The 25,113-nt window shown below is 42.9% G+C and overlaps 1 protein-coding gene across 6 annotated transcripts in view; it reads left to right on the top strand.

Moving 5' to 3' along the window:
- The window catches only part of LNX1 (ligand of numb-protein X 1), a 76,403-nt gene extending 51,364 nt beyond the window's left edge, over window positions 1-25,039 (top strand). For all 6 annotated transcript variants that reach the window (XM_071807494.1, XM_065837062.2, XM_071807495.1 and 3 more), the window contains 6 exons: window positions 2,436-2,807; window positions 7,669-7,806; window positions 13,692-13,869; window positions 15,739-15,967; window positions 22,804-22,962; window positions 23,681-25,039. In XM_071807494.1, coding sequence (XP_071663595.1) covers window positions 2,436-2,807; window positions 7,669-7,806; window positions 13,692-13,869; window positions 15,739-15,967; window positions 22,804-22,962; window positions 23,681-23,816 — 1,212 coding nt within the window. In that variant the 3' untranslated portion in view covers window positions 23,817-25,039. The remainder of the gene's footprint in view (window positions 1-2,435; window positions 2,808-7,668; window positions 7,807-13,691; window positions 13,870-15,738; window positions 15,968-22,803; window positions 22,963-23,680) is intronic.
- Window positions 25,040-25,113: the final 74 nt, after the last annotated feature.

The following is a 25,113-nucleotide window of genomic DNA, read 5'->3' as shown; positions in this document are numbered from 1 at the left end:
TACTGAACTGTGGGCTTAAATCTCAGTTAGTGAAGTTTCCATTGCCTTATACTTCTCTTACACCAGGTGATAGGTGGCCTGATATGGGTTAAATTCTTTCTACATCTAGGTCCCATGTGTGAGGTGTTCAGCACTATCCAGCATATGATGTGCTGCCTGTTCTGATTTTGGGAATGTTGCTCCACCAGCAGCCACAGGTGACATCTCCAAAAACAAATTTAAGCAGCCTTCAGATGTTAACTGTTGGCTGCTGCTTCTGCTTCTGTTTTTATAGAAATGTATAAAAGATGAACTAGAATTGGGATGGATGGTTAAAGATCATGTATCTTGTGAGCAGTGGCTTCAGCAATAGCTTCTGAATGGCAACTGCACTCTCAGCTACCCCAGTGACTGGGAGATCTGCAAGAATGCTAAATTATGTTAATACTTCAGTCCTTAGAAGGAAAGTGCAGTAACAGAAAATGCTAGTTCCTTTTCTTGCTTCAATACTTCGATGGTGTATAGTTGGAGTGCACAGGTATATTTACATTGGATGCCAAAGGTACAACTGAGGTCACCCAGGTGCTCACCCAAAGCAGCTTTAATCAGCTAGTTCAAATATTGGTGACAGCATGGTTAGGGATGGCAAAGAGCTCTGTAGGTTTTCCAAATTACAGGTAAACTTTTGAGCAGAGTGCTTTGTTCATTGTGGACCATGCTGCCATGGACAGACTGGTGCTGGTACTCAGACTGACCATTGTGGCATTGCCTGGGATAAGGCTACACGAGCTGGGTGTACTGCAAGGCAGGTATGTACGGCCCATGCGTCTGGGCTTGTGTATCTCAGGGTCGTCTTCCAGGTGGCCCTCTGCATGTCCATCTTGCTGCCTTTTCTGGCACGCCTGGCTGGTAGGGTTAGTGAGTAGTTCTCCCAGCTTTACTGATTTCTACTAAATATTCCATGTGAATAATTAGAAAGGATGCTGTCCTTTGAAGTTCAGAACACCTGTAAGCCATCATGCTTTCCAAGCTGTTGCTGAGCTTTCTTGTAGCTGAGGATGCTTAAAGCATGTCAAGGTTGTGACATGCCTTCTGCTTCATATCTGATGGACCGCTGGTCAAAGAGATTTTGCAGGATCATGATGCAGGGATATTTTGCTCCGATACTGAATAAATGTACCTCTGGATTGTGGTTCCAGGTGGCAGCTGGGTGAGTGTTACCCAGTCATGAATTTTGGGGAAGCTTTTTATCCTGGTGCCAGCACAGAGCAGCAAAGTTAATGGCACCACTGAGCCAAAACTGTTCCTGCAGGGAATATCCAAGCTGCAGTGGGAAGCTGGGATTGCAGCATGGACGGGCCCGGCTCAGCTCTTCTTGGCCGTACCTGACTGCCTGGGCATTTACCAAGGATTCACGACTATTTCAGCATCATGCTGGTGCAGCTCACAACATTCGTGGTACCCAAGCTGGCAACTCAAAATTACTTGAGCTGTGTCTCCAGGGATGCAGTCTCCCTGTGAGGCCACAGCAGGAACATCTCTGTCATTCCCACACAGGTATTATGCCAAATCAAACACCAGTCAAATGTTTTTCTCTGTATTGGGAAATATTTCTGTTGTGGTTTGGAGATATTTCTTAATATTTAAGTGGTCCAAACTGTGAAATGTAAAACTACACAGAAATGTCTCGTTAAAGTTTTCCAGTGAGCAATGAATTACAACCTTGCAACTGGTTTTCATTTAGCAGTGATAAAATGCAATATCTAATCACTCTTACACACATAGACATGGCAGGATTGACTGGAAGCTCTTTTTTTCTCCTTCTTTTCCCCAGCCAAATCAAAGAACTGGCAGTTCTTCAGTTTTACTGCCATCTGAGCTAAATCTTACCTAGAAAACACTGAGAAACATAAAAAAAGCCAGTTGTCTAGTGTGGTGGATCAGCATAGTTGCTAGTAAATATCCAGGACATTTGAACTTCTACTTGAGGCTCTTTTCTTCATTTTAATTAGAGATTCATTGGTGGGAAACATTTATTTCTACTGTACATAAAACAACTGGGAGATAATGAAGACAACAAATGGCAGAAAAGTGGTGGGAGTGAAAGTAAAGGCTGGCAAGGTGATTTGAAATCAGAAGCTAGAGGAATAAAATTAAGATATATGAAAGGTTGTTGGAGCTTGGAGAAGAGCTGTAATAAAGCTGAAAAATAACATCTATATCTGGAGAGTATCAGGAAGAAAATAGAAAAAAAGAGGCAGAAAGTGTCTGTACAGTGTGTCCTTTCCTCAGGGGGAAGGCTGTTTTGCACTACAGTCTTGGCCTCCTGCGTGACACAGTTTGAAATAGCATACGTCACTTCGTATGAAGACATCTGTGTAAACATATCTGCCCTCTCTAGTGCCAATTCAGATCAAGCAGTCTTTCTGCTGCTGATTTACACTCCTCTTTTCCAGGTAAATGGCATGGACATCAAAAATGTGCCTCACAACTACGCCCTGTCAATCCTGAAGCAACCCTGCCACGTGCTTCGACTGACAGTGCTCCGAGAGCAGAGGTACCGATGCCGAAACAGTGGACTTTTCCTTGATTCTCTCTGCAACAGGGATGACAGTTTCCATGTTGTACTAAACAAAAGCAGTCCGGACGAGCATTTGGGAATAAAGCTGGTCCGCAAGGCTGATGAACCAGGGGTATTTATTTTCAATTTGCTGGAAGGCGGCGTGGCTGCCCGTGATGGACAGCTTCAGGAGAACGACCGGGTGTTGGCCATCAATGGGCATGACCATCGGTACAGCAGTCCAGAGAGCGCAGCCCAGCTGATACAGGTTTGTCGCCCCCACTTTGACCCTGGGTTCTGGACTTTGCAAAAGCCAAGAAGTGCATTTTTACCATCCACTGCAAAGCAGGGGCCAAAATTAATGAGTGTGTAGTTTGGGAAGGGAAGGAGATGTGTCAAGCTCAGATGGGACTTTACACCTCTAAAAGCAACCTTGTTTCACTGTGTGTACAGGGATGAATATGGGCATGGACCACCTCCCAGTAATGCCTGTGCAATCTGCTCACTCAGGGGGCTTTGTAACATACAGGTCGATGTAAACCTCCACATACTCTCTGCATCGGCAAAGAGTGGTGCCCTCTGCCAAAGGTCAGGCCAACCTGTGCCCTGGGAACATTGGGTGCAGCTGGGTCCTGACTCATCCAGTGCTCCCTGGTGCAGACCCAGAGCAAACTGGAGCTGCCTGAGGCAACCAACAGTACGTGTCTGGATGAATGTCATCCTCCCAGACTCAGTGATTTCCCATGGGGGTGTTTTCTGACCAAAGGAACTCCATACCATGTAGATATTTTTTACCTAAATGCAGTATATGGAAATCCAGATGTTTTGGAGAAAATTGATCTGTATCTGTAGATTCTATAAACCTCTATTTAGACTCATATGGAGAACTAAAGGTGTGTTTCTGCAATGCACTGAACAGTCTTACCACAAAACTGTCAGAAAAAAACCCTGTGCCTTTCTCAGCTACAAAATCAGTCAACTTCTGCCTGATTTCCCCTCCACAACCATTTTCATGTGTTTTCCCTCTTTACAGCCTACCTCTTTAGAAAACTTCAGCATACTATGCAAAACCAAGAACCTTATCTTGCTTTTATCTCATATTCATAGCAATCATTATACTTGTGCAATTTTACATTGCATTTGGAGGCATGCAGAGTGTTCACATATTGAAGAATTTCTTGAGTCTCGATAACAAGATGTCAAAGCAGGCTGGCTGCTTTCCCTTTCTGACAGGTACAATCAGGGAAATATGAGTCAGATTGACAGCAGCATTCAAATTAGTGCTTTTTTGTGGGAAGGATTCCTGCTTTAGCATAGATGCACAGTTCACTGTAGCCAACTTCTATTGGGAAGTTTATAGCCTAGGTAAAGAAAATGGCACCCCCTTGCATAATGCCAGTTGTTGAAATTCTGGATTGCTTTGTGTAGCTCCCTAACTGGGAGCAGAAAGCGGCAGCGTGAACAGCTTAAAATCTCTGAGGGGAACCAAGTCTGGAATAAAAACCTTTAAAAAAAAAAAACAAACAACAGACTGTATTCTCAAAACAGGTTTTTATGGCTACAAAACAAGGCAACAGTGCTTCATAAGCAAAAAACACATGCAGCCTAGAGATAAAATGGAAAAAATGACTAATGAGACAGTTCACACACAAGTGTTTAAAAACACAACTAAAGCTCTTACTGGGTTCCAAAGAGTGGGTGTCATTTATAATAATGCTTGAAATGCACACCAGTGCCTGGGAATTTAAACAACATGCCCATCAAAGGGGAGACTCAGGTTTCCAAAAAGCCAGGATTACATTGCATTGATGTAAGCTCTATGAATCACATTTGTCTCATGCAAAATTCCCAGAACCTGTGTCTTTTTTGTCATGTTTTTTCATCGATTATCATTTGCTTTTCCTGTTTCCATGTCATGCCAGAGAAAAAACATTATACTGAAGCCACAAGTGTTTTGCATTTTCTTCCTACACAAAGGGGTGTTTCACTCTGCTTTCTCAACAGTGTCCTGCCTGTCAGGACCTCAGCGTGTCACTCACAGTACACTGAGGTCTTAAAATTAGCAGTGGTCGAAGTTTCAAATACACCACCAGTTTGTTTAAAAGCAGAACTAATATTCACTAATATCATAAAAGGTGGCGGTGGCTTGTTAAGCCAAGTACAGCTGGGAGAACATTAGATTTCTGCAGAATCTGATTAGTTTTGACTTCTAAATAACGAATAATTGAGATAAATTTGAGTCTTCAGGCCTTCTTCAGCATATGTGAAACAGTTGTTAATCAGTGGATTAGGTGTCTGGCTGTTTATATGCTCAGTCACAAGAACTGAAATGAAGTAAACGCTCAAGCGCTAATTAGGAACGTGTACACATCGTAACACTTGGGAGTCTGCTGCTTCCCATTTGTCGTGTCATCTTTAGTGATGGCCTTGTGTCAGATGTGGCACTTTTAAGCTAAATAACGTGACATTCCACATCTGTTTTCCATGGGAGTGACAAGAAAAGGAACAAGGTAACAGATCAGTGGGTGCTCATGTGAGCCCATCAAGCCGAGCTGCACGGGTTGAGCCAGACTTTACTGCCACCAGATGTTCACCTTCCTCTCTCCATCTTCCTCCCACCACAGTTCAGAGCATTTGCAATGGGCTCACGACCCCTCTCTGTCACGACAACTGCTGTCAGCAGAAAGCAGGTCCTGTGACCGCTACAGGCAAACCGTGTCCGTGTTCCATCATCCCTGCGAGGGATGGGGCAGCTTCTGCCCAGAGCAGAAAATGCAATTGCCACCGTGTCTCTGCTTCCCTGTCTGATTGGCTTTGGCAGTAACAAATTTTAATTCTAGTAGATTGTTTCAGCTATTGCTTGCATTCAGTCTCAAAGCTAACCTAATTTATTTAATTCTTGCTTCAGTGTAAAAAACAGAGAAGAATTTGTCGGATAAGAGGTGGGGAGGGAGGGATCAGAATGAAGTTGTCAGTAATATTCTGATTAGGAGAAATGCTAATGTGTTTTGATATGGAAGTACTTAAATACAAAAGCTGGCCTTGTTGTTTGGATAACTTTTTAAAACACTCTGGACTTCAGAGAAATTACTCAACTGACCTGAAGACAAATGTGACATTGCAGTAGAGACTCTAGTTGAACTTTTGCTAGTGGTTCTACAAGAATTAATCACATTTACAGCCTTCCTCTAAATAACTAACTTTGAGACTAACCATGTGGCAGCAGATGAGTTTTAAACAGAAGTTACATAAGTTGAAGCTGTTTGTTTTAGAGAAAGCTGGATTTTTGTGGGGCCATATGCCCTTAGGAGGTTTAGTGTTGCATTGTTCAGTTCCATGTCAATCATGTTGCAAACTAGTGTCCAGGGTGGTTTCATTTGTCCCGAGATACAGCATTCTGCTTTTGGGTACCAGATGAATCCATAAACCAGAAATTAATATTGCATAATAATGGACAGGGTAAAAATACCTAGGAAGAAATTTTGAAATATGTATGTATGTACCAAATGTTGTATTATGAAGCTGTGATGATTTCAGCTACTGATAAAAAAGCTATCGTCCCTCCAAGTACTGGGAAAGCAGCAAAGCAGTGCACATTTTTTACTGAGATACCACCTTCCTTGCAAATAGCACAGCCTGAACGCGCAGATTTCAGGCTTACAGTGGAGGTTTAGGAGAGGTAGGTTGTTTGTTTTGGTTTTTGAATGATAGTGACATTTTTCAAAAGCATTTTTTAACTCTCAACTAATACTATTGAATCCAACCCCAGAAAAGACAAAACAAAGATAAAAACAAAAATCCCAGGGGCCTCCTCTGGCTTCTGTTAGTTGTCTGTGGGAGATTTTATTTCAATAGTGCAGCTGGATTTGGGTTTTGTTTCCAGCTGATTGTTCCACATCAGCTATCCCTGATCTTCTCTCTGGCCAGCAGGGCACGTCAGTGCACCAGCAAGCCAGCCTGGAGTTCTGATGCCCCCAGAGCTGTGGTACCAACAAGCATCGCTACTGCAGCCCCAGGGGGACCAGATACCCAGACGTGCTTGTGGAAGGCTCCACATGAGATCCTGAGCAGTTCCTCAGTCACAACCTGTGAGCAAACAGGCACGAGTACCTCTGGAGACTGACCCTTGAAAACTCCTCCTGCCTATCATCATACCAGGGTCTTTAGCCTGGACAGAAGGAGATTAGAGGATTATTTTTTTTATCTTCTGAGTATGCTTCTATAGCATTGTGAGGTTTTCTACACTTCAGTTTATCTCTTTGTCTTTACAGCAGACACCTATGATGTACCCAGCTAAGTCCCATCACCACTGCTGTCTTGAACAGATTTCTATGAGCCTCACTGAGGAAAGAATGAAGCCATCTGCTTCTAGGGAAACAGTGCTCATCCAGTAAGACAGAACAATTTCACTTCTACACAGAATTAGTAACACTGATATCAGGCACACATAGAACACATTAGAAATAATGAGCAAACAAAAACAGTGGAAGTTTTGCAGCATCTCTCAGGCACACACGTCTCGCAACTGTGCTGTGGGAGAAAAAAAAAAAAAAAAAAAAGGCTCAAAAGCAATTTGAGCTTATTTTGAGTTGTTTTTGCAGTTCCTGTTCCTAGTGTGAGAGTTTGTGCTAGTTTCACATCCTGAACTCCATTACTCCATGTGCTTTCTTCAAGCTGCCTTATATTTGTCATGCCCATTGCATGCAGGTGGACTCAGTTACATCGTTTAATGCCCATTTTCACCAGCCAAGCCTTGAGCACATCCTTCCTTACAGGGATCTGGCAGCAGCAGCTCTGATTGTCTGTCCATCTCCTGTGGCAGGCACATTGTGTTGCTGTATGCAGGTGTGTGCAAGAGCTGGTAAGTACTTGTGGCGGTGGGATTGCTGCTTCCAGATGAATTTGAGGCAGATATTTTTCTTCTGAATTAACACCAGTTTTTCAAGAAAAGTAATAAATAGGTGGCAGTAAATTTTCACTGACTTTATTGACCTGAAGTGATGCTACTGCTTTATGTCATTGCAACCATATTAGTGAGAAATTCAGGAATCTCATGAATTCTCTGGGGCTGAAGTGCAACGATTTATTGTGCTGGGGTGGTGGGATTCATGTTCTATCTCCTCCCACAGGCCAGTGAGAAGCAGGTTCACTTCATCGTGTTGCGACAGAACAGGCAGCAGACCCCCGACATCTTACAGGAGACAGGCTGGAGTTATGGTGGCAGCAACCCCCAGCCCTGTCATGTCGAGAGGAAGAACCTCAGCAAGGTGAGGACACAAGCGCTCGCATGGTTTCTCTGCTGTCCATGGGACTGGGGACTAGGAGGACAGAGAGCGTTTTAGTGTCTTAGGGTGTTCTCTCTGGTTTCTGACAGCGGAAGAAACATGTTTTGTTTTGCAATGAAAATGTAAAAGATGTGTTCCTCATTATTTATACACTGTTTCTGTCCTGCCTCTGGAGTGGGGAGAGAAGGTGAAGGGCAGTGGTGGGACAGGGGCTGATGTGCACACAGCATCCTGGCCATAGGCACGGACCTGGCCAGCAGTGTGAGCCAGCACACAGCATTGACCTCCAACAAAAATAAGAGGCTTATCTGAAGGTTCTCCATCTGGAGCAAAGTCTTCAGGCAAAAAGTGTTCGTATGCTGCGCTGAGATTTCCATAAGCTCCTTGAAAACTATGGTATTTATTAATCTGTTGCTCATTTCTTAAGATACCCATGCTCTGACCTAGCTGGCAGACTGGTGGCAGGCAGTGGCTGTGGTTCCCACAGCTGCTGTGAGTATGTGGTCTTTCTGTGGGGCTTTGGACCTGAAACATGTTGGTTCTCCTCTGACAAAACCTGGACTTGCAGGCGATGGGGACTGTGAGGGCCAGCAATGCTGGACACAGCCAGACTCGTTCAGGGCCACACAGCACAGAGCAGCTGTCTCCCCAGGTATGGCTCTGTCCCTCCAGCTGCTCCTCTGTACCTGGTTACATCGTGTGTTTAGTGCATTTAGACTTGCAATATGTCCTCTGCATAAGACAGAGAGGTTTTCATGGTCAGATAGTATATGAAGTTTTAAAGCAGAGATCAACTCAGCAAGAGCTTTGAAAATACGTTTTCTGAGTTTACTCAATGTAATTCTTTGCACTATAGACAGAACAAGGTGTGTCCTTGCAGGAGTTGAATTTATTTCAGTAAATCTAGAGTCACGTGGCTGGGTAGTTTATATTAATCACTCTGTCACCACTTATGCAATCCTTTGTGAGCTGGTCCCCTAGCCACTGACACCAGGGCTACATCAGGGAGCTGGGTGGGCATGGTTGATTTAAATCCATCCTGCCTGATGGGCAGCCAGATGGATCCTAAAAGGGACCTTTGGACTGAACCAGCTGTTAGATCGGACACACAGCTGTCAGCCAGGAGACGAGCCTAGCTCTGCATCTTACAAGTGCTTGAAGACACCCATTCTTTGCAGGTTTTTTTACCTACATCTGTCTAATGTTTTTATGTATAAAAAACATGCTAGTGTCTATTTATCTATTTTTAGTTTTTGTTTTCCAGGAATCTCAATCACAACCCTTGTTAGGTGAGGCTGGTTCAGCCAGAGTTAAACTAGAGAGCAGAGTCATTGCTCAGTAACTACTACCCAGTAGCAAATCGTGCCCAAATAATCACACATCTGCAAAGCATTACTTCCTAATGAAGTAATGATTTCCTTAGGGAGATATGTATAGGACAGCAATCAGCTTGTGTTGCTACTGTATGTTTTCTGGTGATGCTCTGAGCTCTACTATATTAATTTGATCAATTGATATCACATGGGATTATTTGGGAACATGTCTTCCATACTCTGCCCTGGATCCCCATTCAGGTGTTAGCTTGGAATTCTTGGTAAATCACACGTTATTTTGGGTACCTGTGAGATTGAAGGACCAATGTGGACCTTGCAACTGTCCTTCAAAGATTTGCTTTTTGTTGGGTAGACCATAGCTTTTAGGAGGATTTCCAGTTTGCCATGAAGAGATGGGTGCTACATAAACTCATGAGTGGACGTGTTGGTGTGAGCATCTGCCCAGTGCCACCATTTGCGTACCTTTCTGGGAAAGATCACAGCCAAAAAAAAAGTAAATTCCAAGCTGTTTCTAACTTCCTTTAGCTTTGTGTGTGTGCAGTGGAGGGTTTTTATCAGAGAAAATGCACTGGCAATAGATCAGTAGATCAGTACAGCTGGCGGACACGATGAGCTTCAGGCACTGTAGGCTCTTGGTCCAATACAATCAGTACTGGAGATTTATTTGCCATTTTATAGGGTATGAGTGTGTCAGTTTGAATTTTTCTTGTTTTTTTGTTGAAGATTTAACTGAACATCATTTGCAATTCAACATCTTTAAATTCTGGGCTTTGGCAGACTTAAAATGTTACTTGTTTTTAAATAGACATTAGTGCAGGAGTAACGCTTGCAAGCCTAGGGCCTGTGCAGAGTTCTAATGTGTGCTCCTGCTCAAAACCAAGGCAATGCTCCTAGGTTGCACTTTTCTGTCAAGGGATTTTCCTGTGAGTGTGTGGTTTGATGAGTCTGCTACCTGCTGCCATCAGTGGGATTGCTTTCTTACGTGTGGTTGATAGAGAGATTGCTAACTGACCTGAGTTCCAGTGAATTTTAAGGTGTTCGTTTCCACCCTGAGCTTACTGTAGGAGCTGATACTAGCAGGTCAGGAATGCTCTCTTTGAGGCGAGCAGCTCTCACTGTAGAGCACGTGTGTAAACGCGGGCTGAAATCTGCTCTCAAGCCTTGACTGTATTCGGCTCCAAGAATAAACTCCAGCTTCCAGCAGCCATCGTGCTCATATAACAGCTCAGGAACTGCTTTTGGCCAAGCTGTTGCCCTCATGACAGCCTGCCTCCATCTGGAAAGCCCAAGGAGGCAGCTCTCTTTCAGGCCAATGCCAATGGCAACCAGCCATGCAGCCAACAAGGTGCTGGAGAAAGAGGACAGTCTGTAGTGACCACGTCCTTCTCTGGCAGCAGTGACCTCGGGTGTGTGGTGTGCCAGGAGGCTGGCCTTGCACAGTCTCTCACCAAGCTATTTTCCTGTGGATGGAGACGGAAGAAGCACAGCCCAAACTGTTCCGGCTGCTGCCTGGATGCAGAAAAGAGAAGATGTCAGAAATAACTTTCTTCTGCAGCCGAGGTTGTTAAGCCAGGCTGTAACGCATAAACAGGCCAGACTTGACTTCTTTGAAGTCAGTGGGAGCTTTCTTATTAACTAAATAGCACTTGTTTTTAATTGTAACTGTTTTCTTACTCATTTCTAACAAATTGTCTAGTACTTAAAACAAATCTGTTGCCCTGTTGCTTGGGCAGCCAACGTTCTCTGCCCATACAAGCAGGTTAGCCTTCAGGTGACAGACTTTTTGCAAGCAGACCCAGCTACATCCTCTGCTTCCAAGACACGTGTCATGGCTTTGAAGTTCTGCTAATCTGCTGTAAATATTTATTTTACAGTAAAAATATAAAAAAGAAAAATAAAAAAGAGGAGGAGATGAAGTGTTATGTTTTTCTTCTCTTGACCTCCAAGGTCACTTCAAAATGACAGAGAAAGACAACTGTTTAGAAGAGAATGCATTGAAATGCGATCACTGATAAACATTGCCTTTTAACTCATTTACTCATTATCAGTTGTACCTCCAAGAAAGCTCTACGTGTGTTTACTAAGAAAGGCTTTGCTTTCCTTTCATCACTGCCTGCGTCTCAGCTGAGTCCCTCAATTCCCTTCTGTCTGCAGTCATGTAAAAAATTACATGTGGAAGAGCAGATTCAAAGGAAAACTGGTCCTACGTGGTTGAGCATACAAGTACCAGTATTTTTATGATTCTTCATTGAAATGCAACATGACAATTTGCTACCAAGCACTGCCTTGAAATCTGCTTGTCTCTGCACTGGTTCCTCAAAAATAGGTTTATCAACTCTTGCTTTTGGTGCCTGAAACATGACGGACAGTGAACAATTAACAAAATTGCCCCAAACACTTGGAGATGCAAGCCTAATTCCAATTTCATATTTTGCTACAAAATTTCAAACTGCATTTTTGTGATCATTAGTAGTGTCCCTATCCCACATGCTTCAGGAAGTGGCCTTTTCTTCACAGGAAACCATTACTTTCCAAGGGAAAAAAGACAACCGTTTTTTACAAATAAGGTACAAACATGGATGAAACATTATGTTTGCTTTGCATAAAGAGAGAACTACTATGTCTAAACCATTTGCACCTAAAATACAAAGGTGAAAGGTTAAAATTATCTGGACAAGAACTTTTTTTTTTTTTAAAGGGAGCGTTATAAAACTTTCTGAAATTTTCAGGTTCATTTGCAAATGATAAGCCCATTCACTCTTACACAGTGGCTGTGTTTTGCATGGGTCAGATGTGATATGTCCAAATAACTATATCGGTTTTGGTTTTTTGGGCTGGTGACTAAGAGAAGACCTTTTCTACTGAGCTCTTTGTCTTTTTGTTCCTGGTGCTCTGTGACAGCCACTGTACTTGTGCTCAATCATCTTGAGATCCTTTATTAAGTTGCTAAAATGTTCTAGGTGTTGTTTTCGACATTGTATCCCAGAAGTTCAGGTGCAGAGTTAGTACCACCAAAGACGCCCTTAAAAAAACATAAAACAACAATAGCAACAAAATACAAACATATTCCCACCCACCCCCCCCCAATATACCCTGCCCTGCCTGTAAAACAAAACCCAAACCAGCAGCAAAAAAGTATAAAACCCCAAAACTGAAACTGTTCCTGTGCTATGCCTAGACAGGCCATCCACCTTCCTCTCTTCACACTACGTAGTTCCCACCAAGAAGCTGTTCCTTCTTTCCTCCTGCTCCCACAAAAACCTCTTGCTGCTGTTTTCCTTCATCCATTGTTGTCACTGTGAGAGCAGCTGCGGACTCACCTGCTCCACGTTCTGCGCTGCTGGCCCAGGAACTGAGGTGGAATGTCTTTTTGTGATCTCAGATTTCTTGGAAGAGGTTAATGTGGCTTTAAATGACATTTATAGATTATTTTTGCATATTAGAAATGTAAGGTCACACTTGTGAATGAAAAGGTTGGGGTTTTTTTAAAATATATATTTGAAATGTATTTAGCAGCATGCTATTGTATCTACATGTGAGCCTGGAATGGATGGTGCTGTTCCTGCAAGGACTGGCATCTTTAAGAGTTGAAGCCAGGAGCACAGCTTAAGAAATACTTAAGTAAATTAAAGCAGATAACATTTAAATCCAGATTTTCTGGACAAGCATCCTTGTTTCTGGAGCTCTTCTGTTAGAGCTGGGTGTGTTGTAAATGTGACATTTGGTTCACAGGTTTTGTTGGAGCTTGTGTTGCCTCTCCACACCGAGGCCGCCCGCGAGTTTGTTTCACCCTGGCTCATACTCAAGTTGTTGCATGACCAGCGTGGTGTGTGTAACTTCTCCTGTCCAGAGGCAGGAGTAAGGGCATGGCTGTCCTCAGAGAGTAGAGGTGACTGCCCCAGAGCACAAGCGCTAGGAAGATCACCCTGGAAGCAGCTGGCTCTTCACTCTACAAATGTCATCTTTTCCTGAACAGAAATACATATTCTCTGAATGTATTCCCACCAGTAACTTATAAAGAAACACAGAAATACAGAAGAGCAAGTAGAATGTGTATCTTCTAATTTATCCCCAAGAGTTTTATTCTTTTAACCCAGGTGGACAATTTCCCTTTAACTGTATAAATGATGTTCAGACTGCAAGCAGCTAGATAAAAACCATGACCTGATAGTCAAAGACAAGAGGACCACTAGTGATATTAATATCAAGAACTTTTTATTTTTTTTAATCAGATTCCTTATTTGCATTTCAAAGACCTGCTTCTGTTAGTCTCAACATTAAAACATTTCTGATTTTGGCAGGAGTAGTGCCTGACTTTAACTATTAAAGCACAGATTATCTCAGTGGTGGCTCTGACTCCACAGATGCCTGAGCCCTAGAGAGTCATGCTGGCCATCTGGCCAGGCATGGCAGGTGGCTGTGAAGTGTTGTGGTGTTCCTTCAACAAATATTCATTTTAATAGAAAATGCATACGTTGTCGAGGAGGTGCCTGTGACTACTGTGTGTGTTTGTTGCTGCTTTCTCCATGACAGAGCACCCTTCATGCCGTCACCTGTCACGAGAAGGTGGTGGCTGTCCGGAAAGATCACACAGAGTCGCTGGGAATGACTGTAGCAGGCGGAGCATCTAATCGGGAATGGGATTTGCCTATCTATGTGATAAATGTTGAACCTGGAGGAGTTATCAGCAGAGACAGCAGGATAAAAACAGGTAAAAAGAGGGTACTTTGAAAGCCTGCTTTAATTCAAAGGCTTCATTTGGAAAACTGAGAGACAGTGAAAGAGCATCACACCCTGAAATCTTCAGCCATCCCATACATTTTTGGGATGCATCAGATTAGAGGGTCTCAAGTCAGCTGCCAGAAAAGGTTTAGTATGCAGCACTAACTGTTTCTGTGAAGTGGGGTGTAGGCATATTCTGCTAGGAAAAGAAGGAAAAGAAGTTTTTCACAGGAAAATGACCTTGTGCCATCATCTCCTAACTACTGAAATCTTCATTGTGCAACCTTACTGGGTTTTTAATGTAAATTTTTGTACTTGTTTGTCATAACATTCATGGCTTTGAAAGAAATATAAATGAGCAGAATTCCCATCATATATGAAGCAAGGTTAGTCCTTGTGGCTCAATACCATGTCTGGAAACACTGGCTTCGTAACTCCATTTGGCTCTTGATGTAACAGAGTGACAAAATTAATAACTTCTTCCCTTCTGTATGATTAAGCCTTTATAGTAATATGGGGAGCATATTTTATTGGTGGGTTTTGCAGGAATAGGTAGGCAGTAGAGGAATGGTGAAACTCTCAGTTTTCAGGATGTCACATCTCCGAGAGCCAAGTGTCTTTCTTCTCTGCATCCAGCAACCACACAGCTCCCCGTTCCCTTGCCCTTCATCCCCGACACTCAGCTTCCACCCAATTGCTGCCCAGAAGCTGAAGGGAAATCCTGAGTGAGAGAGAAGTAAAGGGACTCAAAAGTGGGCAGAATAGCTGCAGCCCAGCCAAGTCCCACAGGCCTGGGTCACAGTCCCTGGCAATGGCACAAAGGGGAACCTGCCCTTTGGAGAGCTATGGCTGCCCATCAGAAACCATGTAAGAATGTGACAATGGCAGCAAACCATCAGATTTCCCTTTCCCTCCTGCTGGGAAATGGCTGCCTCTTGGTGGGATACATTTTTCAAAAACTATTCATCATGAGGCAGCATGGAAAATTCAGCCTAGTTTATTTGATAAAATTAGATACAAATAAGTACGTGATGTTGTAACAGCACCATAAACCTCCTCAGTTGAGAGCAGCCCTTAGGCTGTTTGTCTGATGGGGGCAAACTGCAAGGAGAGGTTAATGTTCACGTGGCACTGCCTGGAGTGAGTGAGCCAGTGAGCACAGCCCTGCCTGAAGGAACAAGCAGGTGAAGCTCAGAGGGCAGCTGGGGAAGCCCTGGCATTGGAACATGCTGTGGAGGGTAGCAAAGTATTTGGCATTGTGGCTGCTTGCATGGCATTAATGACGTCTTTATTGTTGTCCTTGTGGTAATTGAGGTCATCTTTGCATTTTTCTGTGAAGTTGCTGTGCCTAGATTATAAATAACGCATACAGAAAGATGTTTTGGCTTGCAGCCATTCAAACAGGCATTAACATTTAAATAATAATATGTTACTCTGCAAAGCAAACTTTATGAAGAGCCACCTGGACTGGCAATCCTCAGTTCCTTCAGGCTTCAAGCTCAGGTTGAGTACAGAAGTTGTTATCTGGAAGTGAGCTTCAGAGACCTGGATGAGCATCAGGTGCCCTTACTAAAGCTTGACCTTGACTGTGACAGATGCAGGACGTATTGTGACAAGAAACCAGGAACAAAGCCTCTGTCCAGCCAGGTGATGCTCATGTGTACAAAATCCCTTCCCTCGTGCCTGTGGCATGTTTACTAGCATATGCTTCACATCCACGTTGAATGATATGATTAACAAACAGCCTCATCAGGCAGCAAGTTCTCAGCCCTGGCTTTGGCTCGCTTCTTTGTTGGGGTGGGGAGAGGATCCTGGAAACACTTGCAGGGTTTTTTATCATCCATTTTATTGGTCTCAGGTGACATCCTCCTGAATGTGAACGGTATTGACCTGACGGGAGTCAGCCGGAGTGAAGCCGTTGCCCTGCTGAAAAACACCAACTCGTCGGTGGAGCTCAAAGCCCTGGAGATGAGATCATGCAACAGTCAGGAGGAGCAGGACCACCTGCCACTCCCTGAGGCCATGCAGGCCACCTCCGAGAGCGGCGACTGGTCACCTTCCTGGGTGATGTGGCTGGGGCTGCCACGGTAAGTCCCCATATCACATCTTCTCACTGAAGGGGAGTGGGAGGAAAGATTTATGTTTCTTGGCAATTCTTTCCTTTGGCTTGATTCATTGCACTGACATCTTAATTAAATCCAGGCTCTGTCACAGACTTGACTCTAAATACCTCCCTTTTGTAAACAGGCATGTGTACGTGGCAAAATAGACATGCAGATCTGCTTGCAAGGGAGGAAAGGATCTTGAATTGTTCCAGTCTTGAAAACATATCTGGTACTTAGGGAGTGAAAGGAAAAGTTTGCAGGGACACAGGAGCTTGTTGAACTGGGGTCTGGGCTCGACCACCCCGCAGAAGGCAGAGCTACCCCTCCTGCTGCTCTCAAGCCGCACAGCCCTTTTCCTTAGCTAAATCCAGCTGAATTGTTTGACTTCGCCCAGATGTTGCAAAGTGCATGCAATTGGCCAGTGTCTCCAAATCACCTCTTTTAACCCCACCCCCAACCAAAAGAAGTGCATTTGTCATACACAGGAAGCAGCTTTGTTGTCATTTCAGTCAGGATAATAAAAGGCACATGGCATGTCATTAGGTTCTCTCAGGCACACTGCGCAGGGTGTATACCTGCAGCTTCAGAAGCGTCTTACAAAGTATTCAGGGAGGACATGTTGTGAATCTGAGAGTATGTGAAGCTAACATCACACAGCTGAAATTCATACTTGGCTTCAAGGAATGAAGAATTTAGCCTACCAGTTACTTTTGCCCATATTCCTAACCCTGGCAGCAGTGCAGAGTGTCTCTTTCTCTTTTAAGGGAAGAGATGAAATGATGGCCTACAGAACAGGTGGGCTTTTGCTCCAAACACGGTTTCAGGACTCCTTTTCATTTCCCAGTCTCTCATAGTAGATTAGATACTTTCCCCCTTTCTGGATTGAGCCATTTTGAGCTCCTCTGCCTTGCAGCAATGTGCTGTGAGGACCAGATGTGTTTCGGGGCTTGGCCTGAGATTAATAACTGAGTAACGTGCTGAAGCACTGCAAGAGCAGAAGGCAGGCTAGATGTCTGTCACCCACAGATAAAAGGTTCTTTCTCCAGTGGAAAGGGCTACATCCTTATTCTTGTGAAAGAAACGCAGTAAAAAGAAAAAGCAGTAAATGGATGGCCCATAACTTGCTACCCAGGCAATGGTAAAATTTTCTTACCCAGTCTCACTGCGGACAGGCAGGCCCAGGGAGTTCTTCATTCCTGCTCACATCTTCTGCACCCCTGAGCTTGACCAGCAGCATCATGAAGGCACTGGAGCGTGGGCAATGCTCCCAGCAGAGAGACAGCAAGCAGACTAGAGGCCTTACAGATGCTGCAATCTGCAGTGCTGAGTCTTGCCCTCGATCACCATCCATTGCTATAATAGATGGGCTGAAATAATTTCACTCAGTCAACGCCTGCCCTAATCTCACCTACACTGAGCTATATAGAAAACCTGAGCTCCTCCCTACAGCTGCCTGAAGTCCCCATGTCCTCAGCAAGGTGATGGAGATGAAGGACAGAGCTCCACAGTACTGCAGGCTTGCACACAGGGTTCACATCAGTCAGTTCCACTTTTCAGTTTGGGAAGAAAAGGTGTTTTTCCCATTTCAAAAGAAGCCTCTGAGCTCGCTCTATCTGCCTTCCTCTGAAAGCTGCATGTGTGAAGCCGTTCCCAGCCCTTTGGTCTGAAGGAAAATCAGCCTCAGTGTCAGCTAGGCTGAAGACAGGAACTTCATTGTAGCTCTATCCCCAGCTGTGACCCCGTGCACGGAGCACAGTGCGGCCCTTGGCTGCCGAAGAAAAGCGGGGGCATTGGTATGCTGGGCTGGTACGCTGCTCTGAACATCTGCTAGAGACAGGGACTGACACTGATCAGACGTGACAGTAACAAAGGTGTGCTTTGTCCTTATTAGTGGCTGGTCTGTTGAGTAGGGGCGTGAGGATCAAGTTTGGGTTTGCACATTAGGTATTATCAGACCCTTCAGCCTTCCCTGGCATGAGTGCACTTACACTCTTGTACAGATTCTCCAGGGCCCACACCAGACATCTGGAAGTCCTTTAACAAGTCCTCTCACCAGGACATGTATCACATCAACTCATTTCCCTCCAGTCTGAGCATCTAACCTTTCCCTGTCTGGCATTCAGTTTGCTTTTGGCAAGGATCACATCCCACTAGATCACAAGGTATTGCCAGAAGTCCCATGATGTTTCCCAGGCTATTAGAGAAAATTATTCTCTGCCCAAATATGTCTGACAGGTCCATCTTGATAAAGGTGCCTGGTATGCAACTATAGACAATATGGTGGAGATTCACTTACCTTAATTAAAACTGTGATGTCATTAGTAAAGCCAAACTGTTTACCAGAGGGACTGCTCCAAGGCACAAGTCTAAGAGGTTTGGTACAACTGCTATTAATAGAACAGTAGAAGTGTCAAAATCATGACTATACAGGAACATGGAAGGTATCTGGGAAGGAGGGCAGGATGGTAAGGACCTACATAAGAAAAACTGAACAAATAGAAAAGGTGGTAGAATGGGTAGGCCAGGAAGAGAGGTGGCTGGATGGTGGATACTTTAAATTCTGTCAAGAAGGGAAAGATGTGGCTCTAGACGAGAAACAGCAGTGCAATGTATCTGTTCACAGCAAGCAAGGCAGGGAGCGCAGAGGCAGCCTGACATTGCGGCTTAGAGCGGGAGGCTCAGGTTCAGGTCACTGAGGGGAGAGTCTTTCCTTCTGTATTCCAAAAACATGGAGTTTTGATAGAAATCCTGTGAAGGATGGTTCCATAAATTGTGCTGAGTTGAGCTAAAGAGTAGAAGATATCTACACACCTCTGTCTATGACTGATGAAATAGAAAGCAGGCTAGAGTTAATAATGTTACATGATTAAAAATACCTTCTTCACTTTTGAGGCTGGTGTACTGTAAATGCCTCATTTTCCACACTAGCACAGAACTTGCCCCTTTCCCAAGGCCTGCATGAACATTACAGAGATGAGCACAGACAAGAGGTGAGAATATTGGGAGTTAGGGAATTATCCCATTTTTCTGGATCAAGACAGCAGCAGCAGAAATCAGAGAGGTTATCTATCTCCTTGCACCAAAGTGAAATGCCTTGGAAAAGCTGTCTTGCATAATTTAACATTTGTGGCTCTCACTTAAATTTTGGCCGTTTCCTTTTGAGATATTGAAATTGGCTTTGGTCACTTTTATATGGCTTGGTAATACATAAACAACCCCTCTGTTCTTTCTGTAGTACAGTCCAATATGTGGTGGTTATAAAATAGATGCACATGTGCATCTGACATCTGTCAAAACTTGGACCGCGTGCGAGCGGAGGGGCTGCGGGCTGCGTGTGGGGAGGAAGCAGTGATGCAGGACCTTAAGCATTCCTGCCTGAAGCCTGATTTCAGGGTAGCTAATTTAATTGTTCGTTGTTGAGGAAGACAGGTCTCCTTTATTGTTGGAGGGAAATGTTGTGAAACATGCACAAGGAGCAGCTGGTGAGAAGCATTTCTGCGATGTTTCTTCTACTCTTGCTTGTTTTCTTGCTCTCCTTTCTTTGCTCTCCTCACATTTCCTTTCCCAAGCTAGCACTTAAAAATACTTTACAGATCATCCTGTCATAACATTTACAAACATTAGTACTTCACGTGAGTGCTTTTCTTCATCTGCGAAGTGAGATGAGAAAGACAGGAGGTGGTTAAAGTCATTCTGCAAACCAGGGGTAAAAATGGATGCAAAACATGGAATTAGGAGAGAAACTCCACAAATTAACTCTATTTGGGCTATAGGAGTCTGATGGGAGTGATTCTCAAATATTATTGTGGTCTACTGCCACTTATCTACTGTAACAGGGCAGGGGGAGGAAGTCATGTGTTTCATACCTGGTACCACTGGTTTTCCTCCTGAAGTCAGGCTGGTTTTGATTCCTAGAGCATAAGGCTACCCACTTTTCACAAAAAAGCAGCAGTGAATTGTGCATTTAACTACTTGAAAAACAGGCGCTTTTAAATTCCTCTTGCATCAGTAACTGATATGCAGTTGTAGTATTTCTTATGATAGGACCCTGTGTCTAGACACTATTTATCCTCAAGTCATGAATCTGAGGCAAGTTCACACATAAATCACTCCTTGTCCTCAGCTTTTGGAACACTTACAGCTAGAGGCAGAAGGCTGCGAGCCACTCTCTCCCAAGGCAGAAGACAGTTCTCCCTGGACCAGTTGCTGTTTAGTGGGTTATGGCAGTTTAACTGGGTCAAAACACACAGACTGGGACTTTAGTTACTGCAGAGAAGTAATCTACTCAAACACACTAAGCATCTTCAGATGACGCAAGTACTTATTTCATTTTCTCTCTGTGGTGCTTTCTAGCTTGTCCTTATTACTGCACAGCTGTGGGCAGACCCAAATGAACTAAGTCCCTTTGGGCTGCTCTTTGCTCAGGCAGAGCAGGAATCTCTGCTCGTGCACTAAACTACTCAAAGCAAGCAGTACCAGTGTTACATGTAGCTCAGCTTTGTGCACACCTGCCTCCCAGCATCCTTTTCCTTTAATGTATAGCTGAGGGATGGTGTACTGCCATGTTTGTTCCCTCTGTCCCATAGGATGGAGATAAGGAAACACCGATTTAAAGGTATAAACACCACATAGTCACTCTACTTGTGTCAAGAGTTGATCTCTAGCTATGGCCAGTGTGATGGGTTAGACCTCGCTTGTGTCAAGCACCTGCACAGCTCCTCATTCATCACCTCCAGCAGGATGAGCGAAAATAGGAATAACGAGAACAAAAATACTCATGGATCAAAGTAAAGACAGGGAAATCACTTGACAACCATGCTTGTGGGCAAAACAGTCTTGGCGTGGGGCATTTCAAACATTTAATTAACTCTTTGGGCATTGGGAACCAAAGATGACAAACATGTAGACACTTTGGAAACCTTTCCTCCCACTTTCCCACACTCAGCTTAACTCCAGCACCTCTCATCCTGCCTTCCTGGTCTCCACTGCCTTGTCACAGCAGGTTACACCCTGTCCCTTCAGTGAAGTGACAGGCAGTGCTAGGGGTTGGAGTCAGGACATAGTAGTTTCCCTCTGTTGCTCCTTGCTTCCCACGTTTCCTCTGCTCTGGCAGAGAGAACAGTCCTAATGCTAGTGCGCTGTGTCTACTTTACTTAAATTTAGCATAAACTTCGACAGCCAATATGTATTTATGGTTTCTGGACTGATAGAGACCGCGTAACTGATAACCTTCCGGACTGTATGTACATAATGTACAGGAGCCTTGTCTTCACTGTTTTCTCGTGTCTTTAGCTGCTCAACGGTTTTGTTCCGAAGGCATTAGGATTTAGCTGATCACCTTCCAGTTTCAGCAACATCCTCCTTATGGTAGTGTGTGTAGCCCTGGGCAGCAGACATCCCCTGTCCCCCAAAATCAACACTAGGTAACAGCACCAGTGGCTGAATCCTGGCATCACTTGGTCATGACCTTGATAAGTACCATCAAACATAGAGGGTTTAAGTGATTTTGCACATTGAGAAAGATCACAGATGGTAAAGTAATAATCCATGGCTGCTGAGGAAAGAAACAAATGTCACCTGTTTCTTGCATTAGCAGCCAGTGAATTCTTGTGCAAATATTATATACCTACCATCCTGGCAGCAGGTGAATATTTGTAGGTCCGGGGGGACTAATCTAGTATTACTATAAAATCCTGCTGTGAGACTCGGCAAAAGCATTATCTGACAAATAAAATTGAAAAAAAAAAAAAAAAGCTAGACACATCAGCCTTTAAGATATTTGTTTTTAAGATATTTGTTCTTTTACAGAAATGTCAGATGTCTCATAGAAACTTAAAGAATCTCTGAATAGAGCTGGTAGCAGCCGCTTGCTGTAGACCAACCCATCTTTTCAGATTTGCAATAGCAAAAGGGTTCTCAGGCTCTTCAGTCACTCCTGGGTACACCTCTAATGATCAGTGGGTTAAGTACTGAGCACAGAAATTCCTGTTGCTCTGTAACTAATGAAATCAATTTTGGTTTACTGGTTAAAAAAAAAAAATAGGTATTGAACTTAATTTACTTGGAGCACTAGGCAAGGTGGATGAGTCTAATAAGCTTATTACTCTTGCTTTCCCCTAGTCTTTTTTTCAGCTAAGCTTTGACTCAGCATAACTTACAGTATTTTAAAATACATTCGAAAGACAAATGGAGGGAGCAGATTTCAGTTTTCTTACCATAAAATCTTGTGCTAATCATTATAGTGAGGACAAGCTATCTTCTTGACAGCAGCCTCAGAACTCCAAAGCACTGACTGTCATGGACAGGCTGCTTTTGTCTTCCATGCTGTGATGCACCATGTTACTTGGCGAGAAAAGCTCAGGATCCCTTCTTTCCCTGGTGCTCTTCTTTGTGCCATGACATTTTTGTAATTTTGGCTCCTTTCATTTGCTTTGAGATTATTTAGCTGGACTGTACAATGTAGGTGAAATAGTTTCCAGAATGAAGGTTTACATATAACAAATCCAGTCTCAGTTAAGTGTTTTTCTCCATCACTTTCAAATGCAACTAGATCATTTCCATGAGTTCTTACCCTATAAACCAACTTATTTAATATTTTAACTCCAAGACTACCCAGTAATTTTACTTTTGGGATAACTGGTTGTGGAAAGTAGCACTACAAAAACAAAAGGGAAGTGTAGGTGTTCAATACGGTGTAACTTTTGGTAACTACTTTGCATCTTCAAAACACTCCATGGGTGTACAAAAAGGCAGATGAATCCTCAAAGATTCATTATAAAGTTAACTGTAAGACATTTAATTATAGTGGTTTGTTTCAGGTATTTGTACAGCTGCAAAGATATCGTATTACGAAGAAATACATCTGGAAGTCTTGGCTTCAGTATCGTAGGAGGTTATGAAGAACATACTGGGAACAAACCATTCTTTATCAAATCCATTGTTGGGGGAACACCAGCATATAATGATGGCAGAATCAGGTAATGATAACTACCTAATGAAAAGTAGAATTTCGGTGTGTCTTCCATCTGGTTTGTTTGTGGGGTTTTGTTTTTAAAAACAAGTTTTCATTAAGACAGTGTGTGCGGGGGAAGACTCAACGATACAGAACTGACCAATACGGAAACAGGACGTAAGTGTCCTGAACTTGAACAGACTGCTTTCATAGTAGAATGTTTTCGGATGTCCAGCAATCACTAGTATATGAACAAGTATAAAGATAAGTCAGTTTGATCTCTAGGGTAGTACAAAGCATGCCAGCACAGAGAAGCTTTCCCACATCCCCAGCTCAAAAAAAAACCAACCCCAATCAACCAACCAACCACATTCCCTGCAAACACCAGTACGAGTAAATGCAGAATCATGGAACAAACTTACATCAATTAAGATGTCTTAAAACATGGCAGTTTCTTCAGAACACAGCTCATTCCCATCTGAAGAAACGATATCCTATTTTCTTCCAAATATGTCTAATTAATTACAATATTACAAAGAAAAAAAAAAAAAAAAACAACAAACAAGTGAAGTATTTTCACCCACTTTATTCCCTCATTCAGGACCAGTAGTTAGCCAAAGAATAATAATTCTCATTTCTACCCCTTCCTGCCAGCTTCAGGACAAGCTTTGACATTTGCAAACATTTAAGGTAATAAGTCACCTTGTTTAATTATTCTCTCACATTTGCCTTCGATTTTCCAGATGTGGTGACATCCTCCTTGCTGTCAATGGCAGGAACACATCAGGAATGATGCATGCCTACTTGGCAAGGATGCTCAAAGAACTGAAAGGAAAAATTACTCTCACAATTGTGTCCTGGCCTGGTACTTTTTTATAAAACAAGTCTTCATGGAGAATATGATGAGCAACTCAACACAGGAAAAAAAAAAAGGAGCATCAGTCTTCACTGTTGGGGGGTGTCAACTATGTGTTTATAAAGAAAAGATTTGTGAAATTTCAACCTGCATGTCAAGAAAAGCCAAGTTTAGGCAAAGCAGGGACACCTGTCAGAAAATCACTTCAGTGATTTAAGTTAAAAACTTAGTCTTTCCTTCCTTGTGTTCCTAAGGGTTTTTTTGGTTAGTTGGTTTTTTTTTCTTTTGCCTTTTTTTTTTTTTAACTATATATATTTAATGCATTTTAATATTAATAATAATTAAATGCAAGGAGCAGCAGCTCCTACTCACCCACTTTAAATTTAAAAATAAATTCTTGAATAACTTATGGAGAAAAGGTGAAGGTTTTTACCCAACACATTAATAGCACTTTGATTATGTGTATTTTTCATGGTCAGCATGAAGCTGGTATTTTCAAGACTTTCAAGTGCTGTTTGTTAGTCTGTAAAACTGTGAATTAAATTTCTAAAATAATTAAAAATAACTGTAACTGTGTACTTGTACAGGCATTACTTTCATCCAGAAACAAATGACCTAGTTTCCCTGGTATGATTAATACTATTAAATCTAGTAATTTTATATAGAATTATTGTTTTCAAGGAAGTACGCTGCACCCTGCTAATACTGTCAAGTAAGTAAGTCTTCTAAATAGCACTGTACTGGATGGAGTAAATATGAAAGTGATCATGGTCTTATATTTTTCTTACAATATATTATATTTTTTTCCTTTATCTATATTCTTTACCTATATTCCAAAATCTTGTTTTTTCCTTATGAGCTAGCAATGGGAAGAGAACATGTTCATTACTCTTTATCATATTAAGGACAGCTGTTCCCCTAGTACAAAGACTAACATGAACTTTCTCTTAAGCCACTGAACAGCAGCAGGGATGATTATCCAGCTTAATTCACCCAGACATAATTACCAAGCGTATGATCACCACACTCAGTGCTCCATTAGACTAAGAACAACCAGCACCTTCCCTGTTTCCCTGATTTTTTTCATTTCATCTTAGTACAAGGATCTTGGAGAGTCTGCAGTTCCTGCCTGTCCCTGTAGTAAAGGATGACCTTTTCAGGTATAACTCTAAAAGCTATACTAACCCACATGTTCCAGATGCTGGTACATAATAAAGTGAATGCACACTGTTTCTAAAGTCAGTAAAGAATGACCTTCCCACTGGCTTATGAAAAAAGCAGGCAATTTAATATGAAGAATTTAAGCCCTACGTATATTGT

This window comes from Patagioenas fasciata, chromosome 4 (assembly GCF_037038585.1).
Source record: "Patagioenas fasciata isolate bPatFas1 chromosome 4, bPatFas1.hap1, whole genome shotgun sequence".
In the NCBI taxonomy this organism is placed as follows: domain Eukaryota; kingdom Metazoa; phylum Chordata; class Aves; order Columbiformes; family Columbidae; genus Patagioenas; species Patagioenas fasciata.
This window is presented reverse-complemented; position numbering and strand designations above follow the sequence as displayed.